Below are 21,263 nucleotides of genomic sequence, written 5' to 3'. Positions count from 1 at the left end.
CACTCCTGAGTATACACTTACAGTTTGAGAATTCCTCTAAGGGTATGTTCCTTTCCATTGTCACAGTCCTTCAACCTGGTGTAACTGGGTGTGCACTGGGTCCGTTCTGGGTTTTTTTGGCCACACCCAAAACTAAGATCCCACCCGTTTTGTGGGATCTTAGTTCCCCAACCAGGGACTTAACTCCAGCCCTTAGCAGTGAAAACAGGGAATCGTAACCACTGAACCACTGGGGAATTCCCTGGGTCCACTTTGATTTCAGTCACATTTGTGCAATAGAAGAAAGATTCCAGGAGGTCAAGAAATATTTTATTGAGAACCAGGGACACAGCCATAAGAGAGGGAAGCACACAGGACTGCAAACTAAAACCCAATAGCCAGCAAGGGCCCTTTGGGCCAGGAACACTGCCTCCTGGGGTCCTCACAATCTCCCACCAACAGACACACAAGACTGGGCATCCAGGGGAGGGGGTAGTGGCTCTGGTGTCCCACAGAGTGAGAGGATATATGATGCCTCATTATGAGTGACAGGGCAGGGAGGTAAAATGGAGCAGAGTCCGTCACTGCCTAAGACCACCTCCTCCTCTCAGAGCCAACACCAGATGGAGGACTGAACCACCTAATATCTTGTAATCAGCTGCTGTCTTCTCATCATTCCTACAGGAAGAGGCAAAAAAGAAAAAAAAAAGGTATTAGCAATACCCTTTAGAGTGGCGTTCTTAACCTGGGTTTCACGGATCTCTGGAGATCTATGAATGCATATGAGAAAAAAAATTACATCTTTTATATTTTTACTAATCCCCAACTGTAACTTGATATTTCTTTCAATTTTGAACACAGACAAAAGCCCACAGGGGTATTAGCAATATGGGTAACCTGTTAACAAGAGAAATTACAGATATTTTCAGACTTCCCTGGTGGCTGAGTGGTAAAGAATCGACCTGCCAATGCTGGAGACAGAGGTTCAATCCCTGATCTGGAAAGATCCCACATGCCGAGAAACAACTAAACCCATGTACCACAACTGTTGAGCCTGTGCTCTAGATCCTGGGAGTTGAAACTACTGAAGCCCACATGCCCTGTAGCTGGTGCTCTGCAACAAGAGAAATCACGGCGTTGAGAATCCCATGCACTTCAACTACAGCAAAGGCAGCACAGCAAAGACCCAGCATAGCCAAGAAAAAAAACCCATCAGCATACTTTCATTTCCATTCCATACTTACATCTGTTTGCCACTGTAGATGAGCCGCTGCTGCTGTGGTGGAATTCCCTCTTTCTCCTCCACACGCTCCTTAATTCGTTCCACCTTTAGGGGTACAAGTAGTCAGGGGCTGCTCAGGGGGAGGGACCATGGAAGTGGAAAGAACAAGAGCTATGCAGATAGCATGAGAGCAAAAGGACTAAGTTCATCAGCATACCCAGGCAAAGGTACATGTAGGGAGACAGGCTTGGAGAGGTACTGGGCATACATTACCTTGTCCGTGGGTTCAATGTCAATCTCAATCTCCTTTCCGGTCAGCGTCTGAAATAGGCAAGGGTTTCCTGAGTCTTATAGTTCAGTATACAATTTGTCTCCTAGGTAAAACATCCTGGCCTAGCCTTGGGGGATCGACTTCCTTTTGAGAAATGCACACTCTCAGCAAAGTTGATTTGAAGTGTCAGGAGTATTTGCTCATACCCAATTTCAGACATTTTTAGGCTGTGAACAACTTTGACAGGGGAAGAGTCTGTAAACCATTTGACCTCTTAATCTCACAGGTCATCTCATCCCCCACCCAATTAGAATCCATGAGGATACTATAACTCCTTTGGATAAGACGTCAATGAGAGTTGTCCTAAGGAGAGTATTCCTTTGAAAAGGACCTTGTTTTATGTACTAATGCTAGAAATTAACACTCAGATAATTCAAAGCATTCTCAAGGACACTAGAGATCACCTCTGACCAGCTTTTTAAGCCATACTAGAACTCAACATTCTATTCTTCTGTATCTTCTCCAGATTTTCACCTAAATCCTAAAATTGCAGCTCTGGTCTTCTTGACTTCTTCCATAGGCTAAAGGTTGCTGATACCCAAAACACAACTGTACACTTACAAATACTGTGCTTCATCCTATCTTATCTCCCATCCATCCTTGCTCTTAAAGTTCCACCTGCATCAGTCTACAGTAATCTAGACTACAAATGGACGGTCTAATTTAGGGGCATTTTCTTTGCTTCTACTGTTTTCCTTGTTGCCATCCCCTCTTCCACTCCTTCTCAAACCTTTAAGGGACCCTTTAAGATTGATGGCTTGTCACCAATGCACTTTAATAGATATTACAGCTAGTTAAGTGTCAAACTCTCCAATTTATACTCCAACTTCTTAAAGGACAGAGACTGTTCAATCTTCCCAGTCTAAGCACAAAGTATGGTGTTTGACATATAAGCAGTCAATAAATAATAATGGAAAGGCTAAATACACTGGTGGCTCAGACGGTAAAGCGTCTGCCTACAACGCAGGAGACCCAGGTTCAATCCCTGGGTCAGGAAGATCTCCTGGAGAAGGAAATGGCAACCCACTCCAGTATTCTTGCCCGGAAAATCCCATGGACGGAGGACCCACAGTCCATGGGGTCACAAAGAGTCGGACACAACTGAGCAACTTCACTCACTAAATACACTGAAGATCATGTTATGATCACAGCCAACACTTACTGAACACTTTCTAAGAGTCAGAAACTATACCAAGTGTCTTAAATGCATCAATATTTAATCCTTGCAAGTAACTTGAGATATGTACTATTCCTATAACCATTTATAGATCAGGAAAATGGGGTTTGGACAGGTTAAAAAGCATGCCTATGATGTCAAAAGGACAGTGTGGATCCAAACACAAATTCGCTGGCCCCAGAACCAGAGCTTTTAGCTCCATATTCAGCACTGCCTGAGTCTGGCTGATCTAGTGCATGCGTGCTCAGTTGCCAAGTCGCATCTGACTCTTTATGACCCTGTGGACTGTAGTGCGCCAGGCTTCTCTGTCCATGGGACTTTCCAGACAAGAATACTGGACGAGGTTGCCATTTCCTTCTCCAGGGGATCTTCCTGACCCAGGGATTGAACCTGCATCTCCAACTCCTTCCTTGGCAGGTGGATTCTTTACCACTGAGCCACCTGGGAAGCCCAGGTGACCTAGTATTGGGACTCGATGTACACTCCTGTGGCAGATAACAAAATAACATATGGTTCCCACTTATGGGGCCAGAATGAAGAAAGGACATAAGACCTAATTTCTCAACCATGACAATGGCTCAGTACTAAGGATATTAAAAAAAAAAAAAAATGCAGGAGTAACTCCCTTGGATTGACCTGTTTGGATACAAAATAATAAATTACAATAGTGATTCTTAAGTTTCCACCCCAAACCAAGCTGGGCTATATGAAAATTCAATAGTCTATGTTAAAATGAGAAAAGGAATAGCAACAGTGAGATTTTCATGAAGCTAAATATGTGCATGCGTTCTCGATTGTGTCTGACTCTTTGTGACCCCGTGGACGGTAGCCCGCCACACTCCTCTGATTTTCTGCAAAAATACAGGAGCAGGTTGCCATTTCCTACCCCAGAGAACCTTCCCAACCCAAGGATCGAACCTGTGTCTCTTGCATCTCCTGCACTGGCAGGCAGATTCTTTACTACTGTGCCACCTGGGAAGCCCTGAAACTAAATATATTCAGCTGTTAAAAATCCTTTTATGAAATGACAGTGACAATATACGGTATTTTTTTTAGGCTCTTTCCTGACCAAATGAAAAGTATACAATTCTGCGTTGTCCACAAATATTTCACTTTATTGTTCTTAATGCAAAGACTCTTTAACCAGACAATTCTATCTTTAGGTAACTAACCTAAAGGAAAAACTTGAAATTTCAGTACATATTCAAAGAGGAACATATAAAGTATACTGTAACACACATTGGAGAAGGAAATGGCAACCGATTCCAGCGTTCTTGCCTGGAGAATCCCAGGGACGGGGGAGCCTGGTGGGCTGCCGTCTATGGGGTCGCACAGAGTCGGACACGACTGAAGTGACTTAGCAGTAGCAGTAACACCTTTTATAAAAGCAAAACACTAGAAATAGCTTGCTGCTGCTGCTGCTGCTGCTAAGTCGCTTCAGTCGTGTCCGACTCTGTGCGACCCCACAGACAGCAGCCCACCAGGCTCCCCTGTCCCTGGGATTCTCCAGGCAAGAACACTGGAGTGGGCTGCCATTTCCTTCTCCAATGCATGAAAGTGAAAAGTGAAAGTGAAGTCGCTCAGTCCTGTCCGACTCTTAGCGACCCCATGGACTGCAGCCTACCAGGCTCCTCTGTCCATGGGATTTTCCAGGCAAGAGTACTGGAGTGGGGCACCACTGCCCTCTCCGAGAAATAGCCTAATGCCTATTAATAAGAAAACAAACTATGGTACATCCATAAATGATATATTTATTATGCAACAGCTTATACACGGACATGGAAAGATCTAAAAGAATATACGATTAGTATCACTTTCTACATGTAGATATATACATACATACATAAAAAGGATTAAAAGTATACATATCTCTTAAAATGATGATTATCCTTGAGAAGAGGAGTAGGACTGAGCACAGGGTTTACCAAACCTGACTCTCCCTTTATCTGTACTATTTACATTTCTAATAAAAATATATTCCTTTATCATATGGATATTAATAAATATTCATTCTGATTTAATAATAACAATTTTTAAAGAGTACAAAAAACTCTAACAGGAGGCCTAGAACTGCCCTCCCAAGAGTTGGATGCTTGTGCTTTACAAGGTTTGAAAAAAATTACTGGTTTATAAATTCTAAAAGTCTAGGACTGGTTCTCTTGTTTCTGAGATTGACTACAAAAGCCTATGAATGTATCCAGACAGCATTCTGGCATATGGCATCCCAGCAACAACGCTTCTGGGAAAATAATATGTCCAAAAATATATCTATGATAATGGGACTGCAACCTTTTGAAACTGCAAAACTAGAAGAGCAATTTAAGGTTAAATTGAAGGTTAAATAAATTATGGTACAGACACAGGGGGAAAATCACAGACTCCTCAAATTGTGTTTAGATTAATAGTATAATTCTAATTTTGTAAATAAATAAATCAACATATGTATTTATATGCTTTCAAAAAAGTTTGAAAGGATATACACATCAGTGCTTTTGAGTTGTGAGATTATGGCTGACTTAAATTACTTTTTTTGTGCTTTTTTGTATTTTCCTTTTTTAAAAACCATGAACACTCTGGAATAAAAAAAAAAAATTAAAATAATGTCCTTGATGAGAGTAAAGTAGCATCGTCTACTAGAGATAGAAACTTAGTAACAGCCACATACACAATATTAAATATTCTAGTAGCCACATTTTTTAAGGTGCAATTTTAATATTCTGAAACCCAATATATGCAAATTATTAATATATTTTACATTCTTTTTTCTAACTAAATCTCCAAAATCCTGTGTGCATTTCATACTTACAGCACACTTCAATGCAGATGGTAAGTTTTCATCTCAAATACTTGATCTGTATTTAAATTTCATAATTTACAGTTGATGAGACTTCCCTGGTGGTCCAATGGTTAAGAATCCACCTTGCAACGCAGGGGATCAGGGTTCGATCCCTGGTAGGGGAACTAAGATCCCACATGCCAAGGAGCAACTAAGCCGGAGTGCCACAACTACTGAGCCGGAGTCCATGTGCCACAACAAAAGATCCCACATGATGCAACCAAGACCCAATGCAGCCACATAAATAAGTATTAAAAAGATTAAAATTTTTTTCATAATTTACAGTTGAAAAAGATTTACATTCCCAACTTGTTCCAAACAAGTTAAAAGGTTTCCCAGCAATGGCACCCCACTCCAGTACTCTTGCCTGGAAAATCCCATGGACAGAGGAGCCTGGTAGGCTGAAGTCCATGGGGTCTCTAAGAGTCAGACAGGACTGAGCGACTTCACTTTCACTTTTCACTTTCATGCATTGGAGAAGGAAATGGCAACCCACTCCAGTGTTCTTGCCTGGAGAATCCCAGGGACGGGGGAGCCTGATGGGCTGCCATCTATGGGGTTGCACAGAGTTGGACACGACTGAAGTGACTTAGCAGCAGCAGTAGCAAGGGCTGAATAAAGTTTTAGTTCTTAGATTTAACTAAAATGAAATACAAATAAAATAAATAACTGAAATAAAACTTCCAATTCCTCAGTCTCACTGGCCACATTTCAAGTGCTTGATAGCCCACGAGGGCTAATGGGCACTGTGCTGGACACGGCTCAGCATTCCAGCTTATGTAGGAAGCAACAATAAAATCAGAATATCCCCATTTTGTAAACTCCAATGCAATAATAGATCTAGGCAACTACTAACATCACAGAAAGCAAAACCACCTGACAGAAGTAAATGTCACAAAACCACCCCTGAATTATTCTCATATGAACAGACAAACAGGACTACCTGAGCCTCTAGATCTTATTATCAATTGACAGGAAATAAAGAGGAAAGAGATATATTAAAAGACTACATGGGGATGTAGTCAGCAAAATCCAAAACATAGGAAACTCTATGGGGCCAATAATCTAGGTTATTAAACAAGAAAAAATCAGGGAAATGTAGAATTACAATTTTAAAGAGGCCTAAAATACTTACCAACCAAGCACAATGTATGAATTTTAATTGGATCCAGATTCAAACAAATTGTAAAAAATAAATAAGACAATGATAGTGAGGAGTTATCATTGATTTTTGAGGTGTAATAATTATGGTTATGTTAGGAAAAAAATTCTTTTTTACAGATAAATACTGAAATATGTACAAATAATACATGGTACACTATCTGGGGTTTGCTTCTTAAAATATCAAGTAAGAAAAGTAGTCAGTATAAATAAAATAAGATTGGCCATGAGATGATAGTTTTGAAACTGTGTATAGGGTGCTTTGGGCTTCCCTGGTGGCTCAGTGGTAAAGAATCCGCCTGCCAATGCAGGAGACGGGTTTGATCCCTGGGTCCAATCCTTGGGCTGGGAAGATGCCCTGGAGAAGGAAATGGCAACACACTCCAGTATTCTTGACTAGGAAATCCCATGGACCTAGAGGAGCCTGGTGGACTACAGTCCATGGGATCACAAAAGAGCTGGACATGACTTAGTGACTAAACAACAACATAGGGTGCATTATTCCTTCTCTTTGCTGTTTATCTGTTTGAAATTGTCCATAAATTAAAACTGTTTAAAACTGAACAATTAAAAATAAATAAATAAAACCGAACAATTTTAAAAGATCACGTCATACTGGGTTTCTTCCCTCAAATCTGATCATTGTGACCTAGGAATACATCTAATGGTATTCAACTGAACTATGATGAAGCTAAACTTAACATTCTGCTCTAAGCACTGGAGGGGATACAAAAGAAATTAAGTGACTCAGCCTCTATCAACAATCTTTTTCAAATGAAGATTTATAGTCAACAGACAATGAGACATACAATTAATAAAACAAACCAACATACAAGGAAATGCCATACTGATTATTATTGTCCAAATACAAAAGTTCAATGACAAAATGCTGTGGTGGGGGAAGACCAACAGTGATTAATATAAACCTGACTGAGGTAACATTTCACTGCCTTATAACAGCTAAAATAAAGACGGGTGCAGAGCAGCTAGAATGCTTACTCATTGCAGGTGGGGATGTAAAATGGTGCCACATTTTGGAGAACTGTTTGGCAGTTTCTTTTAAAGTTATACATGACCTAGTAATTCCATTCCTTGGTATTTATCCAAAGGAAATGAAAATATGTGGTTTAGTTGCTAAGTCGTGTCCAACTCTTGTGACCCCCATGGACTGCAGCCTGCCAAGCTCCTCTGTCCATGGGATTCTCCAGGAAAGAATACTGAAGTGGGTTGCCATTTCCTTCTCCAGGGGATCTATCTTCCTGACCCAGGAATCGAACCCAAGTCTCCTGCACTGTAGGCAGATTCTTTACTGACTGAGCTATAAGCTGTAAGTCATTATTCAAATTTTAAAAAACAATGACCTTTAAAATACTGCTTGGCCCCAATCCCTAGCTAAGAGGTAGTTCAGAAGAGCTAAAGATGTTAATTGCTATTATGCGTGGTAAATACACTAAGGAGCAGACGCAGTAACGACAGACTTACTTAGCAGTTAAAAAAAAAAGTTTAACGTTGCACTGCACCAATTGTTAGTTTTTGTCCCTCCGTCTTAAGGCACAAAGGAGGAAACTGCAGGTAGGGCTAATGAGGGTTGGGAATTAGTGAAGAACCATGGGAGGCGGGATGGAGATCGCGTACTAGGATACTGATAACTTGCCTCAGTCAAGGAACTGAGGCTAGTCCAGGATGCTGGCTCAGAAAGGCAGGCGCTGACTGAACACGCTCCCACCTTTGGTTCCTGAAGGAAGGCTGAGATACTACATCTTGGCAACAACTAGCCAAGGCTTACAGTCTAGTTTCTGGGAGGCCCCATTTCCCACAAAAGGCTAACGCTTTTGTGCTGTGCTGTACTCGGAGTAGCCTACGTTAGGCGCTGGGAGAACCGGGTAACTTGGGATGAAGGATGGGGAACAGAGCTCATTCCAAAAAAACCGAGAGATAAGGAGGCCAAGATGCTGCTAGGCCTTCTCTAAGACCGCGGGGGTGCATACAAACAGCGAGACTTCGGACAAAGGCGGCCCTGAAGTAAAAGCAGGTAAGGAAAAGTCTCCTGACGGGGCCAGCCCCCTGCTCTCAAAGTCCTCTTGGGCCTCCCCCCTACCTCCCGGCACCCCTCGCGCGGAGCCCCGAAGCTGTCAACCCCCTCCAGGCTCGGGAAAGGCGTGGTTTTCCTTCCCGGTTTCTCCCTTAAGGCACAGCGGCCAGCCCAGTACCACTGCGTCTTGGCAAGGCTGGTGGTGCTCCCACCTTCACTTTAATTAGCATCTTCTTCTCAGTTTGGGGCTGCACACAGACAAATTGCTGCTTCTGCCGCTACGGTCGCCGATGCCTCTCCCCAGCACTCCGCCGGCAGGAATCACTTCTACTTCCGGGTCACAGCCAGGCTCCACCCCTGCCTCGCATTCCCCCTCTCCCTTCTTTCCAAGGGGTTCCGGAAAGGCTCAGGAATATTTCTGCGTTTCGTTTCGGTAGCGTAGTGAAAGAAAAAAAAGAAAGTAAAAAGGCAGCCAGCTTAGTCACAGCAGAGATGACAATTCTGAGAGTCCCCAGTGAGTTGGGGCTAGTAATAAGAGGGCACGGAACGAACTACTCCTCCCATCATGCCAGGGGGCAGCTCCGCGCGTCTCACTCTGGGAGTTGTAGTCCCCTGTCCCTCGGATCCGACGGCATCCTCAGTGTGTGAACTCTGTTATCCAGAAGGCCTTGCACGGCTGCCACCGAAGCCGGAATTCCTCGGCTGCTAGTTCTCTGCGGCAAATTAGCCCAACCTGTTATCCCACAAGGCTCAGCGGGGCTGCGCGAGGCTGTGGTTAAGCGAGAGAAGCGTTGGTCAACTGCCACTCGAATCACGGAGACAGGAAGTGAGTACCCCTATCCCGGAAGCTGGTTTATGAGAAACCCACCACTCCTTGCTTCCAAATCTGCCCCTTACCCCAGATTGGTCTTTGTAAGGGTGGCAGAAAGAAGAGTGGTGGGGGTAAAGAATGCACCATTTTAGGGTCACTCACGACTCCATCCCAGTTCTCCCCAACAAATAGTACTATTTGTTGAAGACACCGAGAGAAAGTGAAACCGCATGGGTCTGAAGTGACATTCTTCAGGGACTGTACCTCAGTCAATGCTCAGACTTTCCACGATTTAAGCTAGGAGAGAGATAAGCCACCCAGCCCTAACAGGGCATTAAGAGCTAAAGGGAAGTTGACTCAGCTACCCTCTCCTAGACTTTTCCTACCTTCCAACCCTCAGATTCATTGCTATCTTAAGGTCCCTGCCATGCCTCACATCGACAACGACGTCAAACTGGATTTCAAGGATGTCCTGTTGAGGCCCAAACGCAGTACCCTTAAGTCTCGAAGTGAGGTGAGCCTGCTTTCCTAGTTGCTCTTTCTTGATTCCAAGCTCCTTGGAGGGCCTGAACTGGGAAAGATTCCTGGCTTTTGCTCTCCTGCAGTACTTGTTTTTGGATGAGTGAAACGCTCAGTTTCCTGTTCGCATCTGCAGGTGGATCTCACAAGATCCTTTGCCTTTCGGAACTCAAAGCAGATGTACACTGGGATCCCCATTATTGCTGCCAATATGGATACTGTGGGCACCTTTGAGATGGCCAAGGTCCTCTGTAAGGTAGGACTTCCCTCATGCCCCTTCCTCATGGTGTTTTGTGGGCTGACTGCATAGGTATCTGCATCCCCACTCCCATCCCAGGTCAGCTCTGGCAATTAACAGGATGCTTGATTTACTGCTTTCTGCAATAGTACTAAGGCCTCTTTATCTGATAACTTTAAATGGCCATCTGACTTAGGGAGATTCAAAGCTAAGTTTTGCACCCATTTTAACGAAACTTCCCTCTTCTCCTGTCCAGCATTTTAAACATCCTGCCAATTTTTCCCACTACCCAGATCACCCTCTACAAACCACATGCATCTCTCTTTACACTACTGTTAGGATACTCAGCATTCACTGTTTTAGTCCAGAAACTAAATATAGTTTGAGCATTCAAAAATTCCCAACTAGAAAATCCTATCGAGAAGAAATTTAGTTTCTTTCATGCCTGCTATATATATATATATTTTTTTTTTTTTTTTTAATCTTCCTTTTAAGTCCTAGGTTCCTGAGTGTTCTGGGATGTGCCCAAAATGGAATGTTTTTCTTATTCAGGTTATTGCTTGTTTTCAAAATGGAAGATGCTGCTCCTGTCAGTTATATTACTTGCTTCTATACTTGTAGCTGAGAAAGCAGATAGTTACTTTGGGTATCCTGAGGACGTATACACTCTTCTGGTTATCCATGTAGCCCTGGTTGATGGATTCTGCTGCTGCTTGTGGCTCTGCTATCCTTAAGGACTTCGTCTTCCTTTCTGTTTCTGATTGCTAGAAGTCTTTCTGGAATGTATGCTGTCATTTCTCTGAGGTTCATAGTTACACAGCTTTGGTACCATATTTCTGTTGCCATTCAATATCTGCTTAGCAATCCCACTGTTGCCTGTTGTCCACCTGGCCTGTCCAGTAGAGTTAAGCAGCAATGGTGAATCTGACTTCAGTGTTAACAGATGTCCTACAACGTATGGACCTTGCTGGGACTTTCTTGAGCTTTATGTTGAGACTGGCTTTTTGTTTCTGCTGATGAATGTTTAAGAAGTCAGATTTTAGAGATACAGGCAAGTCTCAGTAATAATTAAAAGGTTGGGTGCAAGCAAGGACCTTTTTCTAGATCTCTAGCTTGGTATGTAATTGGATGTATTCATCATGCCACCCTATGCCAAGATATCTCCCAGGTGTGATGACTTCCTAGAGTGATTTTTCTTTGTTAGTGGCAGTGTTCTGAGAAAGCAGAATTCAGTAGCAGCTTTGGCTGGGCAATGTTGATGATGTCTGAGTATAGCATGCGCACTTCCTTACTGCCGGCTAATCCCTTGGATCTCATCAGTTGCAAGATTTGTGCTTTCTCAACTGCTGCCTTGTTTATTCACATGTCTGCAGTTTTAAAGCACAAACACCAGCATTCACAGTGGCCTTTGTATTGGGATGTTGTCTGCAATTTTTTGAGCTAGGGAACATAAGTCTGATGAGTCATTCTAGCCTTGAACTTGGTTAACCAAAACAGGCTGAATGAAACAGACTTTTCAGGTTGGTCCATGACTTAAGAAAATCTGTCCATTACTTTTTTTGGGGGGGGTGGGTTCCATGTGTTGAAGCATGTGGCACCAGGGATCGAACCCACCCCCTGCATGGGAAGTGAGTCTCAACCACTGGACCACCGACAAAGTCCCTTTTGTCCACTACTTTAGCAGAGATGGAGAAAGGGTAGTACCTTATTGGCTGTTAACCTTAAGGCTTTACCTCTTTTGATTTTGTGAGCATTTAGGCTCACTGAATTACTGCTGATAAATGGAACAGAAAATACCAAAAATAGGTTAGTTCTGTACTAGGTTGTCATTGGAGGAGCTGAGTCAGTGCAGGCAGACACTGTCTCTGTACAGCCTTTTCATGGTTCTCTCTTGTCTGCTGCTTATCCCACTGCACCAACAGCTTGTTCTTGTCACCTTTTAAGTCAGAAGCACTGCACACGCTGGCAGGTAAAGTCCAATCCAAATGACTTAGTGCTTTGGTGGGAGTGTTGGGCAGGTACTGGCTTATGTGGAAAAGCCCGATTGCATTTGTAGGGAGAATAATGGTGGAACTGAGGTCTCAGCTCAACCACTGACATCTTCAAGTTGCTTTTTCCAGACTTCAGTCCTTTTGTCCCTCAGATAGGATAATATAAAGGTCTGTTTCCAGAGAAAGCGGTTCTAACAAGTTCTTTCCTTTTTAACGCTTTCTTCTCCCCAGTTCTCCCTCTTCACTGCTGTCCATAAACACTACAGCCTCGAGCAGTGGAAAGAGTTTGCCAGCCAGAATCCTGACTGTCTTGAGGTAACACCGGTCCTCCCGACCCCTGCCTTAGCCGTCTTCCGACAATCCCTTTTGCTTGTCTTCCAACCCTGACCTCCCCACTCCCCTTGGCTAACCAGCCATGTTGTTGCCTCTGACATGCTCATGGCCCTGTTTCTCTCACAGCATCTGGCTGCCAGCTCAGGCACAGGCTCTTCGGACTTTGAGCAGCTGGAACAGATCCTGAACGCTATTCCCCAGGTGAAGTATGTATGCCTGGACGTGGCCAATGGCTACTCTGAACACTTTGTGGAATTTGTGAAGGATGTGCGGAAGCGCTTCCCTGAACACACCATCATGGTATGTCTGTTGCCCTCTAGTGGGTCCGTTCCTCTCCTTCCTCCACTCTTCCTACCACTCGGTTTTGTTATAAGTTCCTTTCTCCTCTACTGCATTTCCTAGTCCACTTAATCATGGCACTGGGTGGTTATCCACGGTTCCCCATTTTAGATGTTTGTTTACTGGCCAGTGCTGTTTTCTCTGACCCTTGATACACGGTCTTGTAAATCCAGTACCCGATGTCACTCACCAAACCACAATGGAACACTTATGCATTGTACATATCTCTGGTACATACACACCTGCCCAAAGACATGGACAGACACTACGGTCTTACATTAAAGGGGTTGCATGAAATGCAGTTTTATTTTTTACAAGCTCAGGGGAGTGATGACAAGGCCTTGTTTTCTTCACAGCATTGTGGGGTCTCTCTGTCCTGTTCATCAAAAGCAAATACAGCTGGGTAGGTGGGTACTGAGCCTACATTACCATGTCCTCCCACTTCCCCTGAAGCCAGAGAGGTCTCATGACGTAACAATTTAAGGACAGGATATGTTTGGGTGTCTTGGTCGGGAGGGAGAGAAATCTACTGTAAATCCAGTGTGATCTTATTCCAGCTAGACCCCACTTTACCCTAGTACAACCGTAACACTGGCTACTCACCCCCTTAGCTCAGCTTGGGAAGCAGGGTCCTCTGAAGTGACTCATCTAAAAGGGGAACCCAGCAACTCTTCTTCGTAATAATGTTGACTCTTTCTGACCCTGAGCATGCTGTTTTGATGGTTCTGTCCCAGGCAGGGAATGTGGTAACAGGAGAAATGGTGGAAGAGCTGATCCTCTCTGGGGCTGACATCATCAAAGTGGGAATTGGACCAGGTAAGCTGGTTCACTGGGGGCCACTGGCCACCCCTCCAGTGGCAGACACCTGTGAACAACTTCATCCTCATTCTTGTCACATTCTTCTCAGGCTCCGTGTGTACCACCCGGAAGAAAACTGGAGTGGGGTATCCACAGCTAAGTGCAGTGATGGAGTGTGCAGATGCTGCTCACGGCCTCAAAGGCCACATCATTTCAGTAAGGTCAAGGGCAGGATAGAGTATGAAGCTGCCAAACATCTGGGTTCTCACCCACGTCTGGAGGTTCTGGTAGAGTTTGGATTAGGGTTCCTGGGTCCCTGTCAGCATTGAGCTGGGCCGCTGGGACCTCCTAGAGGGCTTGGGGCATCCATGCTGTCTCTTCACAGTGCTCCTTACTTTGCAGGATGGAGGCTGCAGCTGTCCTGGGGATGTGGCCAAGGCTTTCGGTAAGGAGGGCACGTAAGGAGGATCCTGTAGAAGAGGATGAGTCACCTCTGAGGGTCTAGGATCAGGCTGCTGCTGCTGAGTTGCCTCAGTCGTGTCCAACCGTGTGCGACCCCATAGACGGCAGCCCACCAGGCTCCCCCGTCCCTGGGATTCTCCAGGCAAGAACACTGGAGCGGGTTGAGGATCAGGCTAGGGAAGTCCAAGAAAGCTGTTCTTTAATAATATGACTAGGGACCCAGAAGTCTATGGTGTCACCTGGGGCAGCCAGCAGGGGACATCCTGAAACTCTAATACAGACTCTCCAAATGTGGGCCAGGACCATCTGCACCATCGCCTGGACAACTGGATGGAGTAGAGGTCCGAGCCCCACACCACATCCACAGGATCTAGTTCTGGGGAGTAGGGCTGCAGATCTGTACTTTCCCAGCTTCCTGGGTCATCCTTGCTCACACTCAAGTTGGAGACCTTTGCTCTTGAGACACTTGAAGTGAGTCTTGGCTGGGCACAGTAAAAAGAGGCAGATGGCAAAAGCAACAAAAAGCAGAGAGCAGAAGCCTGGCAGAGACTCTTTTTGAAATTCTTGGAAAAGTCAGGCCTACTGAGGAATAGAGTCAGGGCAGAGCAGGCCTGTGTGCTTGGGTTATGGGCCAGCTAAGGAAACAAAACCAGGAAGATGCCAGAATCATTGTGAGGCCTGAAAACTTGGTGTGAGTTGCTTCTGAGGGTGACAGTTTGGGCACCTGGGCCAGTTTCATCTCTTACCCTCTCGCTGGTGCTGGCAGGGGCAGGGGCTGACTTCGTGATGCTGGGCGGCATGCTGGCTGGGCACAGTGAGTCAGGTGGTGAGCTCATCGAGAGGAATGGCAGGAAGTACAAGCTCTTCTACGGCATGAGTTCCGAAATGGCCATGAAGAAGTATGCCGGGGGTGTGGCTGAGTACAGGTAGGTGTGGTGGCCAGAGGCCAAGGGTTCTTGGAAAGCATGACTTTCCTAGAAGGGTGATGGCAGAACTCATGGTTGCTGGGAGATGGATGGTACAGTTCTTGGAAGAAAAGTGATGAACAGGGAAGGACTAAATGCTAGAGACCAGGGTAAGGAATCCAGCGAGAAAAGGTAAGAAAGCTTTTCTTCTTCTAAGGGCCTCAGAAGGAAAGACAGTGGAGGTGCCCTTTAAAGGGGATGTGGAACATACCATCCGAGACATTCTTGGAGGCATCCGCTCCACCTGCACTTACGTGGGAGCAGCTAAGCTGAAGGAGCTGAGCCGGAGAACTACCTTCATCCGTGTCACCCAGCAGGTGAATCCGATCTTCAGTGACGAGAGCTAGACCTGAGCAGTTCTGCCCTCCCAGGGCTCTAACATCCACCACAGGGCTCCCAAGTGGGCCCCTCTCTCGTCCCAGCTACTTAGGCTATTACTTGGTCATTTCCTATCCTCTCCTGACGGTTCCTGCAGTAATCCTGTACTTCTCTATTTGCACATGCAAAATGCCGACGGCACTTAGTGGGGAGGAAGCAAGGCAGGCAGGCTGAGAAAAGGAAGCTGAGAGAATCAAGTGGGAATCTGGGGACCCAGCATTCTGAAGAGGATTGAAAAGAGAGGCTGATTCATACATAAATGTTTTATGTGGCCTTGGTTCTGGTAGAGGTAGGCTTTTAGAATCATGTTTTGTTAATCGGATTCATTAAATAGACCTCTGAATATCTACAAAGCGTGGAAGTATTTACATAATTTAAATACCTCAATAAAGAGAGATCCCAATGACTTTGAGATTCTGGGATTTTCTGCATAAGGCTGGCATCTGGGTGCTACCCCAGGGCAAGTGGAGCCGGCACTGACCCAGTAGAGTCAGGGACAGTGAGTACCCTTCCCGTGAAATATCTCCATTCTAGAGCCACTACCTGCAACGAACCTGGCAGCATGAGAATTTACAAAGTATATTCTGGCATCGGACCACAGAGTATTTTCAGAATAGCAAAAGGAAATTTTTCTTACAGGCTCTCAGCCCTGGTAATTGGACATGTCTGAACAACACTCTCCAAGGGAAGTAAAATGGCAAAAGGATCAGTTCCAGCCCCAGAGAGGCTGGTTATGTTTCTCAAGAATGACCTACCTAGACCTTAGAGAAGGCTTCATTCCCCTTCCTTGCATCAAGACAGTGTTTAACAAATCCAAAATTTAATTATCAAGCATTACAAAGTAACTTCAGCATTATAGTCGGGCAACCCAAGCCCAGGCTTTCACTTTATCCCCACTAAACTGTATGAGAGAAAGGAGACAGGCAGAATGTCGTGAGCATTTCAGTCTTATCACAGGAGTCTAGAACTGTCTGTACAGTCAGGGAAGGGGATAGACACAGTGCTGGGGCCAGAAGAGGGTAGATATTCACAGAAGGTGGGGATCAGGGTGTCAAACTTTGTCTTCTGATAGTTTTCCAGAGATTCCTGCAGAGAAGGGAGCAGGGAGATCCTATCATCATTGAAACGTGCCCTGAGCCCTCCATATCCTAGAGCATGTCACTTTCTGTCTTGTTCTGCCCACCCATCCACTTCCCAGCTTTCCTACTCACTCTTCTTTCCCTCTGGCCATCTTCTTCCTCGTCAGAGTCCAAAACCAGGTCCCCTATGGTAATGTCAGAGCTGTACAAAGATGGAGGACACACTGTAGGGAGAAAAGCAGAGTCCAGGCACTCTCCTCAGTGAACACAGATCCTCAGGAGTCCCCAGGAGGAAGGGCTGTTTGATCTGGTTCTGACTCAGGATACCTACCTGACTTCCTAGGAGGTGATAATGACAGTCTAAGTGGTTCCATGTGGCAGTCCATGTGGCAGTTCCTGAGGTGGGAGCAAGCAAAGACAGGGTGAAAGGAAAGCGGGCAGGGCACGTGCTGCTAGTAGGGAGATGCAGCTGTTCTACTCACTCCTTTTGCTCCGACGCAGATGAGTCAGTTGGATTCTCCTTCAGAGCTCTTCCTCCCAGGGTCTCAGATGGACTCTTAGACTTCCCGGTCGAGGGTGCTCTGGTGCCCACAGCACCGGCTGCATCTGCTGTATGTGTGCCATCTTTGCTCTTCCCAGGCTTAGATGTGACCTGGGCTGGTGAACCCACGTCCCTGAAGGGGAGCAGCATGACTGTGGGGCGCTCCTTATGGCCTCTGCTAGTGGGTGCCCACTGGGGCTGGATTCTTCGCCGGCCTAGAGGGGCCAGATTGAAATGGTGGCCTGTCAGAGGTTCCGGATGCTTCCTCGAGGCTGGTCCCTGAGGAAGCAGTGGGCCAGGAGAGGCTTTTGGCAGAGGGTCGTGGAGTGCTGGTCTTGGTTGCTGAGGAGGACTCTGCTCTGAGGGCTCTGTCGTGTTCACTGAATCAGTAGCAGAGTACTCTGAAGAAGAAAACAAGGCTTCTTAAAAAGCTAAAATTCGAACACATCCACTCAGCTTGGTTTCTTATACCTCAGGCCGATGTAACCCTTCCAGTGGGCTGTCTCAAAAGGTCTCAAGCTAAAACTCCACCCCCCAAATTCTTAGTTCTCCCACATGGTCCTGGTACCTGGAAGTGGCCACCCCATGTCCACACCATATTGGCTCAAGACAAAAGAAGAAGTAATAGAAACTCCAGGCTGCATCCAGCTCAGCACATCCTGAAGCTGTGAGAAGGGAGAGAGGCATGAAGACCACAGGCCTTGTTACAACCCCACCTGCCATCCCAGCATTCTGCCCTTAAGTGTTTTGCCCCAACAAAACCTGCTGTGCCTGCAGCGTAGGCAGTGCTTTTTCCAGCTGACACAAATACTCAAAAAACAGCTTTTCCATGGCTGCCATAAAAGTTTCCCCATACTCTTGTTCAAGTTCCTGCAGGAGGAAAAGCAGCAGGTCAGAGAGGGCTAGAGACAACAGCTACACCACTGCTTCCAAAGCAGCCAGTCCCACCTGCAGCTTCGAGGCCAAATCAACAGGGGCTTCTGCCAGCTGCTTCACCTGCTGGCAAAAGGTTTCCTGAGCCTCCGATATCTTCCTCAGATCCTGCTTTGTCTGTCGAGGGTAAGGAAGGCAAACAGGTTAGGGGCACCAGTATCCAGTGACCACGAAGAGAAGCAACTTTGCTGCATCAGGTATTAACCGGGGTAGGGCTCGCTTCAAGGGTTACTCACGATTTTGGGGTCCCGCACTACAGGTCCAGACTCTGGGAAGTGGTGATGTAGGGCATTTAGAACCTGGGCCCAAGGCCGGCCCTGCAGGATGAGGTCCACCACCAACTGTGGAGGGTACTGAGCTCAGAAAGCCCACGTCGGAGCAAACTGCCCTTTTCCTACCGGTTCCACCCCCAAGTAGTCGATCCCTATCCCTTCTACCAGGTCCTATTGGTTCCAATACCTTGGCCTTTAGGCCCATACACAGGCGTTCATGATGCCGGTAGCGAACCAAGCCAGGGGCAGCAGCGCGCAGGTATCGCAGAAACTCCACCACTCGGGGAAAATGCTCCACGCAGCGTCCGCGAATGACTTGCCAGCTGGCAGCAGCTACAAAGCGAAGAGCAGCGGGACCGGCCCCCGGGGGTGTGGCCATGGCAGGCGGACCCCACCCCAGGGGCCGTCTCTTTGGGTTCCTACCTCCTCGGCGCGGCTTCCCGACTCCTCCCAGGGGCGGGGCTTCCGGTGGCCCTCACTAGCTCCGCTATTTCAGTTTGCAACGGATACTTGGCTATCCGACTCTGCGCCTCCCAAGGGCCACCAGAATCCTGTTTCTCTCCAACTCGGGATGGAGCCTGAATGGAGAGGCTGGCCAGCTCCACTGGCACTAGACCGCTCTGCCTGAAACGCCGCCGCTGTCTCAAACCCGAAGTCTACCTCGCTTCCGGCTCTGCGACCAGTTCTCCTACCCGGGAAAAGGGTGGTAGTGGCGAACCAATGGGCCGCCAGACAGGGGATACGTGACGTCGCGTCACAAGGCCACGCCCGGGCAGATCCGGCGCCGCTGCTGGTCCCCGCCCTCGCTTTCGCGCACTTCCGACAGCTTCGGGGTGGACGGGGCCGCTGATCTGGGCTCCGCCCCCGACCGGTGCATTATTTCGGGGAGCCTGCAGAGAAAGCGCTTCGTTCTTTGAATTTCTAGTCTGTAAAGGGAGGTTCGTGCCAGTTTCCCTCTCCATCGTCTTCAGCCTCTCTAATCCGATTCCTTAAATCCCAGCGTCTTCAAAGCCTTCCCCGGGCGGTGCGCGGCTTCCAGTAAGGGTTCGGCTCTTTTCACAGAACAGGAGAGGGCGCCCGCCCTTAAAAAATAAAATACAAAGTTTGAAAAAAATACGTCAGATAGTTAACTTTTTTCTAGATGGTGAGACTGTAGGTAATTTTTTGTGTTTTTCTGTGTTTGATATGTTTTTTAAAGGCGTGTAGTGCTAAAAATAGTAACAGAGATTTCCCTTTTCGAATTCTGTTGTGCGCTTACTCCAGTCAGCCCCCTCATATAACTTGTCTTTCTCCTTGTCACCCTTCCTGGAGTCTCTCCTTATTTCCAGGGACAGAACCTTGACACACAGTGTGTATTCTTTGTTTTCTGAATTAATTATCTGCTCTGACCGCCTTACAGCGATTTAGTGAAACTACCCTTTCCATGGGCCATCTCCTTAGAGATAATGGCCCCTATACTCCTCCCTGCAGAGCCGTATTCGACTGCCCGCGGGACATCTAGCTGGAAGTTCTAAAGTACTCAAATCGGACATCTATGAAATTCTAGTTACCCGACTTTTTAATTTTATCTTTATTCTTTTCCCTAAAGTTCTGCCTTTATGTAGATCTGAGTTTCTGGCCTATGTCGTTTTCCTTCTTTTCTGAAGAATTTCTTGTAGCATATCTTGCAAGTTAGATCTTCTGGCTGCAAACTCCCTCAATTTTTGTTTGCCTGAAAAAGTGTTACTCCTTCACTTTTGAGAGAGAATCTTGTTGGATACAGAAGTCTAGGTTGATGGACTTTTTTTTCCTTCAACACTTTAGACATTTTACTGTGCTCTCTTCTTGGTTTCTGAAGAAGTCTGATGTAATTATTATTATTTTGGCCTCCCCGCATGGGTTGCAGGGTCTTAGTTCCCCAACCAGGGATTGAACCTGGCCCTGACAGTGAAAGCACATGGTCCTAATCACCGGACCACCAGGAAATTCCCCCAATGTAATTCTTATCCTTGCTCCTCTATAAATAAGATGTACCCACTTCTACCCCTCAGGCTTCCTTCAAGATTTTCTCTTGGTTTTTGATTTTCTGTTCATCCTACTTGTAAGGACAGAAGTGAGAAGAACTTCTAAGCTCCTTATATGCCAGACTGAAAACTGAAAATTATCTTCTATTTTAAATTCTGTTCTTTCTCCTGGCCTCTGTATTTCTGTGCATGACATGTTTCTTTACCCGTGACTCAGAAAACAAGACCATTGCCCTTAAGTTTGTCCTCTCTGTTCTCCAAATCTAATCCCTCACCAAGTCTAATCAATTCTACTTCTAATGGAACCTTCAAACTTACCCCCTCTTTTTTTCATGCTCACAGTCTGTATCTTATATCAGGTTCCCTGTCTCTCACATTGAGAAGACTCTAGTTTCCCTACCTCCAGCCCAACTCCTAATTTCTTTTCCATGTTGCTTTCATCATAAATCTGGTGAAATGCAAAATTGATCACATCATCCCTAACTGAAAGCTCCCCCTTATTAATATGGCAAAAGGATTTTTAATGATCTGAATAAATTTACCTCTTCTAACACATTCCTTGCCACTTTGCACTTATCATGCACCTATAAGCCAATCCTCTTCAAACTGCTTGCATTTCCAGATATACTGAGTTGTCTCATATTTTGTGCTTTGCACATACTGGGTGAGTCCTTTGTCCTTGCCTCGTGGACTTGACTTTCATCTTCTGTGGCTCATGTGTTGACTACCTCCACAAAAGCCCTCATAGTTATCTCCCCAAGCCTCCCTCAGCAAATTCTAGCAGATTTCTTTTTAAATTTTTTTAAAAATTTTATTTTGGGCTGTACTGGGTCTTCACTGCTATGTGTGGACTTTCTCTAGTT

At 45.9% G+C, this 21,263-nt stretch overlaps 3 protein-coding genes across 6 annotated transcripts; 1 reads left to right on the top strand and 2 right to left on the bottom strand.

Moving 5' to 3' along the window:
• Positions 1–287: 287 nt before the first annotated feature.
• NEDD8 (NEDD8 ubiquitin like modifier) lies at positions 288–9,107 on the bottom strand. Its single transcript, XM_005904921.3, has 4 exons — positions 8,951–9,107; positions 1,475–1,522; positions 1,224–1,306; positions 288–657 (listed from the first exon to the last, which is right to left on the bottom strand). The coding sequence occupies exons 1-4, from the start codon at positions 8,966–8,968 to the stop codon at positions 561–563; spliced, it is 246 nt and encodes an 81-aa protein (XP_005904983.1). The 5' UTR covers positions 8,969–9,107; the 3' UTR covers positions 288–560.
• Positions 9,108–9,359: 252 nt separating this feature from the next.
• On the top strand, positions 9,360–15,978 carry GMPR2 (guanosine monophosphate reductase 2). 2 transcript variants are annotated; one of them, XM_070377431.1, is made up of 10 exons: positions 9,360–9,564; positions 9,950–10,063; positions 10,205–10,324; positions 12,529–12,612; positions 12,757–12,930; positions 13,704–13,785; positions 13,877–13,983; positions 14,170–14,212; positions 14,996–15,155; positions 15,352–15,978. In XM_070377431.1, exons 2-10 carry the CDS (start codon positions 9,977–9,979, stop codon positions 15,539–15,541), a joined length of 1,047 nt encoding a protein of 348 aa, XP_070233532.1. In that variant the 5' UTR covers positions 9,360–9,564; positions 9,950–9,976; the 3' UTR covers positions 15,542–15,978. The 2 variants fall into 2 exon arrangements, with proteins under 2 accessions (XP_070233532.1, XP_005904984.2); XM_005904922.3 differs by having other exon boundaries at positions 9,362–9,564; positions 9,968–10,063.
• On the bottom strand, positions 13,978–19,306 carry TINF2 (TERF1 interacting nuclear factor 2). 3 transcript variants are annotated; one of them, XM_070377430.1, is made up of 10 exons: positions 18,821–19,303; positions 18,585–18,730; positions 18,362–18,466; positions 18,141–18,242; positions 17,955–18,062; positions 17,761–17,857; positions 17,134–17,593; positions 16,983–17,047; positions 16,784–16,875; positions 13,978–14,237 (listed from the first exon to the last, which is right to left on the bottom strand). In XM_070377430.1, exons 2-10 carry the CDS (start codon positions 18,600–18,602, stop codon positions 14,067–14,069), a joined length of 1,218 nt encoding a protein of 405 aa, XP_070233531.1. In that variant the 5' UTR covers positions 18,603–18,730; positions 18,821–19,303; the 3' UTR covers positions 13,978–14,066. The 3 variants fall into 3 exon arrangements, with proteins under 3 accessions (XP_070233531.1, XP_070233530.1, XP_005904986.1); XM_070377429.1 differs by having other exon boundaries at positions 18,585–19,303; XM_005904924.3 differs by lacking the exon at positions 13,978–14,237 and adding an exon at positions 15,913–16,658 and having other exon boundaries at positions 18,585–19,306.
• Between the last annotated feature and the right edge of the window lie 1,957 nt (positions 19,307–21,263).

Source organism: Bos mutus, chromosome 10 (assembly GCF_027580195.1).
Source record: "Bos mutus isolate GX-2022 chromosome 10, NWIPB_WYAK_1.1, whole genome shotgun sequence".
Classification (NCBI taxonomy): domain Eukaryota; kingdom Metazoa; phylum Chordata; class Mammalia; order Artiodactyla; family Bovidae; genus Bos; species Bos mutus.
Note: the sequence above shows the minus strand (reverse complement) of the source record. Positions and strands in the feature narration are given on the sequence as shown.